General features: G+C 49.0%; 1 protein-coding gene across 3 annotated transcripts in view; it reads right to left on the bottom strand.

The window, feature by feature from the left end:
* Positions 1–4,451: 4,451 nt before the first annotated feature.
* DIO3 (iodothyronine deiodinase 3) overlaps positions 4,452–13,834 on the bottom strand; it is a 31,978-nt gene continuing 22,595 nt past the window's right edge. The window contains exons 2-3 of one of the 3 annotated variants that reach the window (XR_012945845.1): positions 13,209–13,320; positions 4,452–5,252 (exon numbers count right to left, since the gene is read on the bottom strand). Coding sequence is in view for 2 of the 3 variants with exons in the window: in XM_076071359.1 (XP_075927474.1) it covers positions 11,209–12,057 (849 nt within the window). In the remaining variant the exon portion in view is untranslated. Of the gene's footprint in view, positions 5,253–6,937; positions 13,321–13,834 lie in introns of those variants that run through there. The other 2 variants (XM_076071359.1, XM_076071358.1) reach the window with 2 other exon arrangements.

Here is a 13,834-nt window from a genome sequence, read left to right on the forward strand (position 1 = left end):
CTTACCTGCAAAAAAAACGTAAAATATAAAGAGGGGGGAAATATGAATTGGGACCCCGTTTCAGGACTTGCGCCATGGCTCATCCCAACCACGCCACGTTACGCCACTGAAAGACACTTTCCCCCTGCATCTGGCTGCTTCATCTCCACCTGCGATTATCACAGTTGGCTACGTATGGTGCAAAAGAAGTGCAACATAACATATTGCAGTCGATCCATCGGAAATCTTACCCTCACGCGGACAAACCTGAAAACGACTGATGGCAATGTTATTGTTATCATTGTTACGCTTGTTTACCCAGGACTACCTCAACGAGTCTTAAGAATCCTCTTTCAGGAGGGCTCTGCTATATTGGTTATGTTTCGCCTATTCCTTCATGGGAACACTTAATCCTACGCGGCAGGAAGGCAGAGTGTCAAAATGATCCGGACGGATCCGTCACGAATCAATAACTTAATGAAATGACAAAGATGATGAAGAACTGGGCTGAATTTCAGCTGGATCTGTCTGTGCCGCCAACCCTGACAATATTTACACATCCAGCACACCACGTCCATCATAGCCGCCTATTTCAGCCTACCAGCGGAAAAAAAAAAGATTCTGCGAGGAAATAATCGAGCGACAACGGCGATCGTCCACCGGCATCACCAACTTCACCGTCGGGAGTTGAGACACCTAAGAGAGAGGAGCCCTCGGTGTTTTGGCATATGCACGTCTGTTGAACTTACTTTGCACCATATGTAGCTAAACGCCGTCGCGCCAGCGGCTGCCAGGCCCCGGTAGTGACCTTCGAGCGCCGCACATGCGTTCCGTGTCACCGTGACCTCACGGGAATCGTCACGCGGCGGTCGGAGAACTCCAAGTGATGCCGTCGGCTCCTTTAGTATTTTTGTTGTCCAGCGCAATCGTTTTATTAATTGATTTCCGGTCTTTCATTCTCTTAATTATTTCTCTGCCTTGAGTGTTTCTGTCATTCGACGTGACAGCCGCTCCACGAGAGGCGATGACGGAAGGAGGGAGTTTCCGTGCCGCCCGTGGGCGAGGAGCACCGCGCCAAGTAGCCAGCACACCAGGTCTCCCCCCCTGCCGATGGAGGCAATTCCAGGTCATTGCGTGGATTTAATTTAATCGCCTGGCTAAATAAAGGATACTACAACAACAACAACTGTAGTAGTTTAAATCTTCATCTTCCCCCCTCACGCGAGGTCCCCACTTGGTTGGAGGCAGCAGGCCCCATTCCCCTTCTCCCCCCCCCCTTCCGTGTGGTCTCCTTGCGCCGGCACAGATTGTCGCGGATTTTCGGTTAACCCCCCCCCCCATTGGAACCTTTTCGGCGAGTTGTATTGGGCTCGGGGTGGGGGGGCGAGGTCCTGCTACATTGGGAGTGGAGCGTTCAACCTTAAAGTGAGATAATTTTTATAGATTTAAAAAGCCTTACACTTCACATAAGGATAACATTAATGTTTAATCCACACATATGCTTTGGTTGGTTGACTGGTAACTATTTCCTGACAACCAGGTGGGAGCCCATTAAGACTACAAATCTCTCTTGCACACAGAGAGACCTGGGACATGAGAGCAAACTGCAAGGATAAAACGTAATTGCACAGCAAGACAATTTAAGATTTTAAGATACCAGGAATAAACCATCACAATGAAATCAAATCACGGCGGTTGACACGGAGGCAAAAACAAAATTCGACACAAAAAATGAGCGCAAGGTGGAGAGCCACAGGAACGCGCAGACGCCCCCCGAGACGTGCGTCAACGGCCATCGTCGTGCCGTACGTCGCCACGAGTGGACGCAGCAAAAGGCAACGCATACGGGCCCGCTCCCACCGACAAGTGAAAGCACGCACCATGAAATTGTGTGTAACCACTAACAGCAGATTTAAAGAAACGTCATTTGAGACGCTTCCTCGCCAAACAAAATCATCAGGCGATTTCAAGCCCACGGCAGATGCGTCGCAACACCAATACCCCCACCCCCCGCACACCGCCCGCCCGCCCGCCCGAACATTGGCGGCATGGATTTTCGATGGCACGACGGCGGCACGTGGCATGCCCTCAGCGTACGGAAAGGGAAGTTTTCTAGCGGGCCGCAGCCAAAGTAAACGCGGCCGATTCCACGAAACTCTGCGGTCCAGCGCGGCACATCCATCACGGCGCCATCGGCACCAGGTAAACAGCGGCCCGACGTCTTCCACGAGCGCTCCGGGAGACCGCGAGCGGGGGTACGAGCAAGCGTCGTCCCAGCGGCAATGCCGGTGGTTCATGGGGAGTGGGTGGGGGGGGGGGGGGGGGGGGCGTGGGGTGGGGGTGCCAATCAGAAAAAAACATTTTGGGGGCTGACCCCAAAATATTTACAAACATCCTGATGGCCGACGAGACAGAGGAAAGAGGTAGAGCTGTCGTGAGGTGAGACAAATATCGACTGAAGCAGAAGATGTAGTGAGGTGAGAGAAATGTGGATGAAAATAGGTCTTGAAAGTAGACAGATTCAGACAAAATAAGAGTTTGGGACAGGTTAATTATTCTCTTTTTGTTTACTGAATTAAGATTTCCATTTGGGCTGATATTTGGTGCAACCCCTGTTTTTTTTTTCATTATTTTGGAACCCCATGATTTGCTTGGGGTCCTAAGCCGACGTTTCATAAAAATTTTTCAAGCGCTGTGGAACCCCAACGGTCCCAGAGTCTCTTTCGAGTAATTTGCTTACGAACAATTACACATTCCACTTTGTGGGCATTAATTCAGCCCTATCATCGCTCGTGCACTTACAGAAGGGAAAAGCAGAAGGAACTTCCAGGCTCGTCTGCCAGTGTCTGTGCCGTGGCCTAGCAATGCCCTCTTTCTCGCGGCCGTGATTCCTCCCAATTCTGGTCGTTCTCTGCGGTCCGCCGCCCACTTCCTCCTGACCACGCCCCCCCCCACCCCCGGCCCCATCACCCCCTTTTTTCCTATGCTCATCTTTTACCAAGTCATCGCACAGAGATGTAACAAAACACTCAGAGAAATATTAAATTATCTCAAACACAACTGTCGGCAGTGGCAGAACATGCTTGTCAACAAGGACACTCAATTGATTTTGACAATGTTGCAGTGGTGTGTAAAACTAATTATTACTGGCAAAGACTAATTAGAGAATCCATTGAAATTGAGAGGAACAAGAATAACTTTAATCGCTCTGACAGCTACCGGCTTAGTGCGGCCTGGAAGCGTATTATTAAATAATACACATTACATTTAAAGAATTACTAATCTACAACTCATTACTAATCATAACCAATGACTGATTACTAATCGATTATATAATTACAATACCCCCCCCTCCGCCTCTAATCACTGCACCTGATATGAGTTAAGTGATGACGTCACCCTGCTGCTCTATATAAAAACCGGGAGCAAGCGAGGGCTTTACCATTCTGGCGAATTGCTTGATGATGCTGGATGTATTTACCAGCGAAACGTCGTGCTCAAACTGTAAATGTGGATTAACTCTTCAACACACCGGTGGGCTGAAGTAGTGAATTATTTGTCTTTTGTCAACGTGACACTTTTTTTGCTGATTGGCCGTGTCGGGTGGTGGAGGGTTATGACACATTTATAAATAAACGCGATCTAACCCAAAAACCTTTATTATGAATAATATTGGTCGCGAAAGCCTCCCACGTGTTAAACTGACTCATGACGTTTGTCGATGGCGCGCAATCGAAGCGCAAATGTAAGAGGACGACGTTTTCTGGGGGTTTCTTCGGATCAAATCTGGAAGGCAAATCTTTGGCACATTCGACATCTGTGCTCATCTTGTAGCGCAAGGCTATCGCAGGCGATCATGAGAGATGATGCGCCATTGTCCTGAATCGTCCCCCATTATACCTACCATAATCACCCAGGAATGTCTGTCCTTAACGCTCGTGACGTCACTCCACATCGAACAGCCCCCCCCCCCTCATTAATATTCATGAGCAGGTGACGTCCTCCAAATGGACATCCCCCTCCATTAATAATCATGAGCAGGTGACGTCACTCCACATCGAAAAGCCCCCCTCATTCATATTCATGAGCAGGTGACGTCCTCCAAATGGACACCCCCCCCCCCCCCCACAATAATAATTAGCGGCTGACGTCACTCCACATGGGGGGCCAAGGCGCCTCCTCCCCCCTCCTCGGCGTCAACTCACAACCCTCACTACAAAGGCAGAACCCTCACGTCACGTGATCTTCGTAACGCTGTTGTTGAGACATCAAAGTAAAAAGGACGTCGTGATGAACAAGGGATTATAACCTTAAAATGAAATAGGTCTGTGTCACCGCGCCCTTACAAATTGCACACGCATTGATGCAGTGAATATCACGTCGTGTTCTGCTTTTTGCTTGCAAATTTCATATTTACGGCAATACACCCGTCCTTGGACAGGCAAAAGGCTAGTACATATAGTTTTCCCCCTTTAGTGTGGTGTCGTTGACGAATGTGTTGAGTTTTTATTATTCATGCTTGTGAATCACTGCCAACGCAGTTATATAAAAAAAAATGTTTTTATTAGGGATGTAGCTTGGTGTTGAAATGTAGCCTCTGACCAGATGACATTTGAGTTTTGTTCGTGGCCTTGATTCTCCGTTGACCAAAGAGGCTCGTAGCCTCAAGGGGCACTCTCGCCCAATTGTCGTTCAATTTGATTACAATTTAACGAACCATCTTACAATACATTTAGAACAATACCCTTCATTTCACCAGCTAAGAACGTGACAAGTGTCTGTTGCAAGGGCGACAGCAACCCAAGAGGGGATCACGGCCCCCATGTGCAGAGCTGAGACAGATCAACCGAGAAAAATTCAATTGCCATTAAACAGTCGCCAAAGCATGAAAATAAACATCGTGAATACATGAATGGATTTACACAAAACCTCACGACCAACACAGCGGCCACTGCTGCCGGTGCCGCTGGCTGCTGCCGCTGGTGCTGCAGGGTAAAGTAAAAAAAAGGAAAAATATTGCCGAATTCAGGGTGCAGGACGTGTGGAGAGACATACCTATTGCACCGGAGCGGTCAATGGAAGCCGACTCCCGTCAGCGGCCCTGCTCGCCCGTTTTTTTTATGACTGGGCGCAAAGCTCCCCGTGCGGGCCGTTCCACAGGAGTTCTTCTCTGCCGCGTTGACACCTCACAAGCAGAACAACTCGTCCTGGTGTCTGGTCGCCATCCGCGCCGTACAAAAAGCCGTCACCTCCATTCATGCGCAGGCATCGTTCTGCGGAGGTGTAACCGCAAAGATACAAATGTAAAGGCGCAGCACTGCAGTCGCTTGCTCGTCTCACTAAACTGAAACTAAAAGCTATTTTTATTTTACCAGGTAAGGCCCACTCAGCTATACAGCTCTTTTTCAGAAGCGACCTGGCCACAAATGATTGCTCAACAAAGTGGCTTATCGTGTGGACATTTTATAGCCGCCAAATAATCTCAACAGGCGTTCATCCATCTGGTGGATGGGATTTGCTGAAATTACCTTTTACGTTGTTGGTCATCTGATTTTTTTTTGTTTTAAGTAGAAGTTTCAGCAGGCCCCACGGTGTTGTTTAGTCTGCAATTATTATTCACTCTATCTCTGCGAGATATGAAGACGGGCCATTGCCCAAAACGTCACTGACTTTTTTTCCACATGCGACCTGGCCAGAAACTAAAGCTTAACAAAGTGGCTTATCGCGTGGAAATTGATAGCAGCAAAATACTCGGTAACGTATGTTTCTAAATGTGGAGGGAAAAACCGGAGGACCCGGAGTAAAATGCATGCGACCACGGGGAGAGACCCAGGCATCAGGGTCAGGATCGAACCCACAACCTCCATGCATACCAGGCGAGGGAGAAAACATCTCACCTCCGTGGCGCCCTTTCGCCAGTGACGCGCTGCAGGCGGGATGGCCGATGGTAGAGGCAACTCTAGAGGACCCCATTGAAGGGTATTTAACTCACTCTTCCACGCTAACCAGAAGTCTTAGAAGAGGGGAAAGCGTCCACACTTTACCCCCCTGCAAACGGAACTCCCGATTGAATAACTGTGGCTGTACCCAGTTACTATGCTGGGTGGACAGTGGGAAGGATTTAAGATACTTGTCCATCCTACCGCCTTCGGCGCTGGGAGATTGAACCGGTGAACCTCTTAATTCTAGTCCAGCCTGCCAACCATTCTAACCGTGGTTTCGGTATAACTGTGCTTTGGTATAACTGGTATACTTGTGCTTTGGTATAATTGGTGTTAACTGTGCTTAGGTATAATTTATATAATTGTGCTTCGGTATAACCGGTATAACTGTTTAAATTTCTGAAAACGTGCCTGGGTGTAATTGAGACCAGGTGTTTAACCAGGTGTTTGACCAGGTCTTAAACCAAGTGTTTAACCAGGACTTTAATCAAGTGTTTAACCAGGACTTTAACCAAGTGTTTGACCAGGACTTTAACCAGGTGTTTGACCAGGTCTTTAACCAGGTCTTTAACCAAGTGTTTATCCAGGACTTTAACCAAGTGTTTGACCAGGTCTTAAACCAAGTGTTTGACCAGGACTTTAACCAAGTGTTTGACCAGGTCTTTAACCAAGTGTTTGGCCAGGTGTTTGACCAGGTCTTTAACCAAGTGTTTAACCAGGTGCTTGACCAGCTCTTAAACCAAGTGTTTGACCAGGACTTTAACCAAGTGTTTGACCAGGAATTTAACCAAGTGTTTGGCCAGGTGTTTGACCAGCTATTTAACCAGGTCTTTAACCAAGTGTTTGACCAGGTGTTTAACCAGGTGTTTAACCAGGTGAGAACTCGAGATACCAGGACAGAGTCTCGTTCACGAGAGTGACCCGGGTCATGCGTGCGTGCGTCCGTCCGTCTGTGCGTGCATGCGGCACCACTCGCCGACTGCCACCGTGCAATTGAGTGAACATTTAAGTCAGGGTAATTTACAATATTTTATTGAAAACTGAAATTGTCGCATTTTAAGTGCTTACAATGAGAAAAATAACGACGATCAATAATTTTAAGACCCTGTTTTTGTCTTCGTCCGGACGGAAAAGGAAGGAGTCCGACGTTGTTAGACGAGTGACGCGCCGTGAAACGCGACCTTCCTGAAATCGGCCCTCCTCCTACAACGTCCATTTCTTGGCTTTTTCGTTCAAGCAGGAAAACTATTTTTGGATTTCATTGCTTTTGTTCAAGGTTACAAACACATTATTTTGGAAACATCGCGTGAACACAAGTATGCGTGCATAATTATAGATTACACTTAAACTAAAGGAATTCCAGCAAACTATAATACAAAGACAAAGATCCCCCATCAGGCCTTAACAGACGAGGGGGTGGTGTGGCCAGCACCATGCTCAGCTGCCGTTGTCTCCCCAGTGTTGATCTTTACACACAGCAGCAGGTACTCATTTAAGGCTGAGTCAACCTAGAGGAGGTCCAGGATGTTTCAGATATCACTCAACACGGATTTCATCCGTGGCTGGAATTCGAACTGGTGTCGCCTGGTTTGAAGCACTGTGCGCTAACCGCTGCATTACCTCTCCAGTTCGCACATACACACAAACATATACAGGTAGTCCCCGACTTACGATATTTCGATCTTATGATGGCGATAGCGATATGACAATATTGTAAAATATTTTAAATTTCGCGCGGCAGGCAAACGCAGCAGCGTACGAGGTACGATATCGTACTTTATCATCGCCATCCTCCTATTCCGACAACTAAGTTAATGTAGCCATCAACAACCTAACATCGTTCAAGTATGCAGACGACGGACAGAATCTTGGTGAGTACAGTAGAATATGATACGTTACGATACGTTCAATGCATGTTAAAAGTTTTTATAGGCAGGATAGGATTTTTTCCTGAAAAAACTTTCTGTGAAATTGCAGTACATATTGGTAGGCTAAGAATTTACTTTGTTTTTTTTTACTTTCAATTTTACTGTGCAATACAGTATTGTCATTAATAAATACATACAGTATATAGTTATACAGTACGGTACTGTAAATTGCTCTGTTTTGCTAAATTATCACCATTCTGTAAGACTCCTGGGTAGGCTAGGCCATTGTCGACTTACGATATTTTCGACTTACGATGGGGTCGTCGTAACGCATCTCCATCGTAAGTCGGGGACTACCTGTATACACATACACACACCAACCCATATTTGCTGTTGGGTTAGGCCATGCGCTAGGCTTATACCAAAATTCTTGCCATTATCCCATGCACCATCCAACAACGCCAAGCTTACAAACACATTACAGGTTTCCCTCCCTTAACGCGTGAGTAGGTGCGTTCCAAAAATCGGGCGCACAAAACAAATTCGCACAGAATGGAGCCCACAGTCACCCAACTCACAATGCCCCCGCGCGAGACAGCCGCCTGTCGAGTAGCGAGCATAGTACACACACACAATGTTGTCCCACGTCCGACCGCAGAGCTGCATGTAGAGTGAATTCAAACCGCGTAACGTCGTGAATTTTGGGTCGAAATAAGTTAGGCGAGTATGCGTGAAATCACACGAGCCGAACCCACACGGAGCGAGGGAAACCTGTAGTTAAAACGCTATCAATGTATTGTTCAATTTCTGACGAGTAAAGCTCTGCACAGGAGGCTTTAGACTTTCATAGCTGAATTTAACATTGCGCACAAGACAAAGATATCCTGTATAGCCTGAACAGACTGATGAGGCAAGTGCTGTTAGCGAGCACCTATGAAGGCCGGCACGGCACACAAGGGCGTGGGTGGCCAGCACCACGCCCGACCGCCTTTGTCTCTCCAGTGGCGATGTTTACTACACACAGCAACAGGTACTCATTTGAGGCTGAGTCGACCTCAGGGCAGGCCCGAGACCGGTTCAGATAACCGTCACTGGTGTTGGCCGTGAGCGGGAATCGAACTTGGGTCGTTGGCTTCGGAGCGCAGTGCGCTAACTGCTACACTACCGCTAACCCCTGCACACACACACACACACCGACATACACGAAAACAATTACTTGTACAAGAAGCGTTGGGAGCGAGAGTCGCACACGGGGTCAACGACGCTCGCTCGCTCGCCCTACTGGGGCACACACGTTCTGCCGGCGCTGAGGGAAAGGGCTGTGCCTGTATTTGTGCGCAGCGTTCAGAACGCGTCTCTGTGGAGCGGGGTCCCTTTACAGACGCTTCCTCATGAAAAAATACCCAACACGCGCAAAGCCCCGTGGCCGCAGAACATGGTGGCAGCTCGCAATTGTTATGTTGTCGAAGAGACGCAATTAGCGCGGTCGGCAAACGTACGGCGCGGAAAAGAAGTTCAACGTACATGCATACACGTGTACATACTACGCGGGGAGTCGTGCACAAGCACAAAAAACGTAAACTCAACACCTTCGTGAACAACACTGCTGCCCCTCTAAGGAAGCTAACATCGTGCCCCGACTCGGAGTGATGACCGCGCTCTCCGGGATTGGAACCTGGGATGACCGCCGGGCTATTTGTCTGTACAGGGCCCAGTCGCTGAAGATGTTTAAAGTTCCAGGCGAAGACCCCCACCAACCTGTTTAAAACTGCCTCCTATCTCTCTCGCACTCTATTTTCAGTCTTTCTCTCCCTGGTTACCGATTTTCATCCTTTACACGCACAGCACTCCGAGATCCGATCGTTCAAGGGCGCCGTATAAATTTGAATCGTGATTAACAGGTTGACGTTTCAGGCAACGGCCCGTCTTCCATCACAATGGCCTGTGAAACACGGCGTCTTCACGACAACCTTGCCCGCTAAGAATGACGCGGATACCAAACGTAGCGATGGGTATGAAAGTAGGCCCATTGTACGAATTATCACGTTCAATTTTTGTTCCTCTTTAGGGCAATGTTACTGACGATTGTCTTCAGTTTTTGTTTTATGCGCAAAGGTTTTTGCCTCGACTCTCCATCGTAAATGCGCGTCATCTAAAAAAATGTGTGCAGAATAAATAAAACAGCAAGGACTAAATAAAAATGATAGCGTTCATATTCTTGGTTCTTTCGGTAAAGTCACGTAGAAGGGAAACAATAAAATAATAAAAATATAAAACAATATTATTGTTTTATATAATATATAATAAAAATATAAAACAATAATATTGTTTTTATATAATAAAAATATAAAACAATATTATTGTTTCCCTTCTACGTGACTTTACCGAAAGAACCAAGAATATGAATCCCTGCAGTCACGAAAGCTTTAAATCATGAAAATTCCTCGTCGTGTTCCATTTATAAGGCAGTGTTGAATGTGCGCAAAACAAAAAGTAAAAAAAAAGTTTGGCACAAACAAACTATCGTATTTGCACTGCAAATAAATTGTTGCCAATAAATAATCGTTTCTGAGAAATAAACTGAATGCATTGGGAGACAAATACAATTTTTTTTTACCCAACTGTTTTTATGTTACACGGTTGAGAGAAAACATCGTGTTTACTTTAATCGCACGTAAACTGGGGCTTTGCGTCTTCATAAAAAACCATCACAGTGAAGGCGTTTAAGTCATTTGATGTGAATTTCTGCAGTAAGGCACCGTTAATGTGCAGAGATACAAAATAGGTAAATGAACGGGGATTATTCCACGTGTTCCTTAGGTTACCCGCCACTGTGTAAATATATAAGTATGCTCGCAAATCTCCCAGTCCATCATTTACGCTAATTGATCACGGTAAAACTGAGGAAACGCGAGATATAATTTGTCTCGTGTTCCACTAACTGGGAACGTTAATTTGTGCGCAAACAATAACAATAATAATGTGTATGTTGAACTTATTTTGCACCGTGCGTAGCCAACCGTGCTAATCGGAGGTGCGGACCAGCTTATCATTAACAATGTCTTATAACAGAAACAATGTATAGCGTGTGGCTGCATATTTTGTATATTCTGTTCTAAGGCAGTGTTAATAGTAAAAATAACTAACTTTAACACTATACAGATATTCTGGCTCATCTCTTTGTACCATTGCCTATGCGTTATCTCCGATATTCCAATTGCCGATTTCGTTTTTCCTCTTTCCAAGAACAGTGGTGGTCGATGTAAACTGTTACAGATCCCCTTAAGGCAACAACAGTATTTACTGCACTTATTCTCTTAGTAAAAAAAACAAGAAGAAAAATATTCACCGCTGAGCAAGATTTACAAAAACTGTGACCTCGACACCGACCCCCATGGCAGGTGCCTGCACTCCGACTCTTAAACGCTGAGTAACGAGCACAGCTTCTGCTGCTGCCGCGCCGTAAAGTCTCTGAGCCAAGCTTGCACCTCGCTCAGCCGGTACCCCTCGGGCCCGCTGGGGCCCTTGTAAACGACGACGCCGGCCTGCAGGATGTAGAGGCGCAGGAAGGCGGTGCCGTACGCCGCCGTCGTCTCGTTACGCATCGTGTCGGCCACCACGGGGCACGCGGGGCCCAGCAGGCCCGCCAGGCGGTGCGCGGCCTCCAGACGCTCGGGCAGGCTGCGGTGGCGCGGCAGCTGGAACGGGGCGTCGCCGGTGCTCCACCCGTCGAGCGGGTGGGCCTCCTCCACGTACACCAGCAGGAAGTCGGCGGCGGGCCTGAACTCCCGCGCCAGCCGCCCGAATGCGCCCAGCCGCGCCATGAACGGCGGTCAGCTGCCGCTGCCGAAGCTCAGCACGAGCGGCCGGGAGCCGTGCGCGAAGTCCAGAACGCGCGCGCTGGTGCTGCTGGCGTCGCCGCCGCCGCCGCCGCCGCCGCCGCCGCTCGGGCCGCCGCCGCCGTCCAATCGCTCAACGGGCGTGTTGGGCGCGAGCCCGCCTGCCCGCGCCTCCTTGAACGCGTCGAGGACGTGGCCGCGCCACACGGCGGCGAGCGAGGCCCGCGTGAACGTGCGTTCCGAGTCGGAGATACGCCACGGCGGGTCGGTGTCGGCCGTGCCGGAACGGCGCGCCTCGTCGGCCAGCGAGCGCATCGCTCGCCGCCGCACGCACGGCAGGTCGAGCAGGCAGAGCGCCAGGGCCGACGCGAGGAAGCGCGGCACCACCAAGAGCCAGCGCGCCAGCCGCTTGAGCAGCGGAGGTTCCATCGCGACAGTGCCACGCGCGTGTGCCGCGCTTTCTCGCACCCACCATCGCGCCCCAGGTTTTATACGGCAGTGGCAGTCGGCTCTGGCACCCGGCCAGCCACTCCTGCATCCCCATCTGAAATCGCTCCCCCCCCGCCCCCCGCTCTACGGTCGCAAAAAAAAAATTCTCATCCTTGTTGTGATCGGGAGTCGTTTCTTTGATTTCATTTTTGGCGGGGTGCGCATGCCGATGCACGATCGTTACATAACGTGCCGCTGCGGTGGCGTGACTTTGCCCGCGAATTCCTGAACTGTGAGAATGAGAAATAGAAAATATATTTTTATTTTTTACTGAGGGGGGTGGAGAGGATTTACTGCAAAGGGAGACAGAATTATTTGAGTATGGTCTAATTTAAATGTACCCTGTGACTAGGGGCAAATGACACTCTCCCCAAATTCCACACGGTGCAAATTCCCAATGCCTTGTTTCTGTGATGAGATACCATGCACGGGGGAGGGGGGGGGGTATGGTTAAATACTAGAGGGTCTGCAGTTGCGATCAGGATTGGAGATAATTTTTATTTCGTGGTCACTTTGGTGGGGGGGAGCGTTGGCGTGGAGGTTCGTGCACTGCTTCATGAACCCAGGAGTCCGTGTTAAGATTCCCAGCCACGGCTAACATCAGTGATGAGTGATGTATGAACCGGTCCAGGGCCCCAATCAGCGTGGTGAAGTATGGTCATACAACCCCCACGACTGACATGGTGTCAGAGGCCTTTATCTGGCAGTGCATTAGTTGACATATAAAAATGTATTTGTCGGCTTTCACGACTAATATTATGATATTTTTGTGGCGTGGCTTCTTCAAAGTAAAACTGCCGTGCTAATTCTGTGGGCACAATACTTTAACCCACCTTGTGTTTCCTTGGGCCAGGAAATGAATACGGTGCAATTAACTTGAGAAATGCGCAATTCAGCGGTGCCTCGTGAGACGCGCGTACTTTCAATGAATGGGTCGTGATGCTCCTGGGACACTTGGTGGCATCACACAAGGGCATCTACACTAAAGCATCGCAATTAAAGGAAAATAATATTTTAGGTGGCTTACCATACCAGTTCATGCCTCTGACAGGTGGCCACCAGTTCATTATGGTTTGGAAACCCTGACTTACGTGAGCTACGTGGTTGTGCTGAGCCGAGTGAAGTCACAAGAGGGCCCGGGCACTCCATCATCGCGAGCTCCGTCTCACTCAACGCAGCCGCTCTCTCTCCACCTCCGCCCTCCTGATCACAATCAGAGACGGCGGAAATTTACGAACGAGCGCACCCCAGGGCGCGATTTACCACCGACAATATTTCCCATGTCGCTGGTAGGCTGGCCTAAGTGGCACACGACGAGAGGTGGCCGCGGCCGTAGTGAGAGAAATTACCCGACGTGGTGTACCGACTGTGTAAATATTTCCCGGGTCACAAGGCACAGACAGACCCGCCTGAAATGAATCCCTGAGCGGGCGGTGTCCCAGGGGTGGGGATGTTCCATCCAGTGCCGGCGGAGAGTGGCCGTAAATCTCACAACGTTCATTTTCGCGCACGGGACGAACCGCCCACCGAGAGGTCAGCTCGGCTCAAATCGCTGCAGTGACCCCGCGTCGCCGACAGAGAGTGTCGCGGTTCTAACGCAAGAGAGGGGCGCTCGTAAATCTCAGCAGAGGAGGAGGAGGTTCATGTTCGCTCAGTAGGAGGGAGGGGGTCACCGAAACCACTGCGGTGTAAACTACGACAGGGTTTGCCAAACTCC

Source organism: Petromyzon marinus, chromosome 33 (genome assembly GCF_048934315.1).
Source record: "Petromyzon marinus isolate PM22_M1 ecotype Great Lakes invasive population chromosome 33, UKy_Petmar_22M1.pri1.0, whole genome shotgun sequence".
In the NCBI taxonomy this organism is placed as follows: Eukaryota; Metazoa; Chordata; class Hyperoartia; order Petromyzontiformes; family Petromyzontidae; genus Petromyzon; species Petromyzon marinus.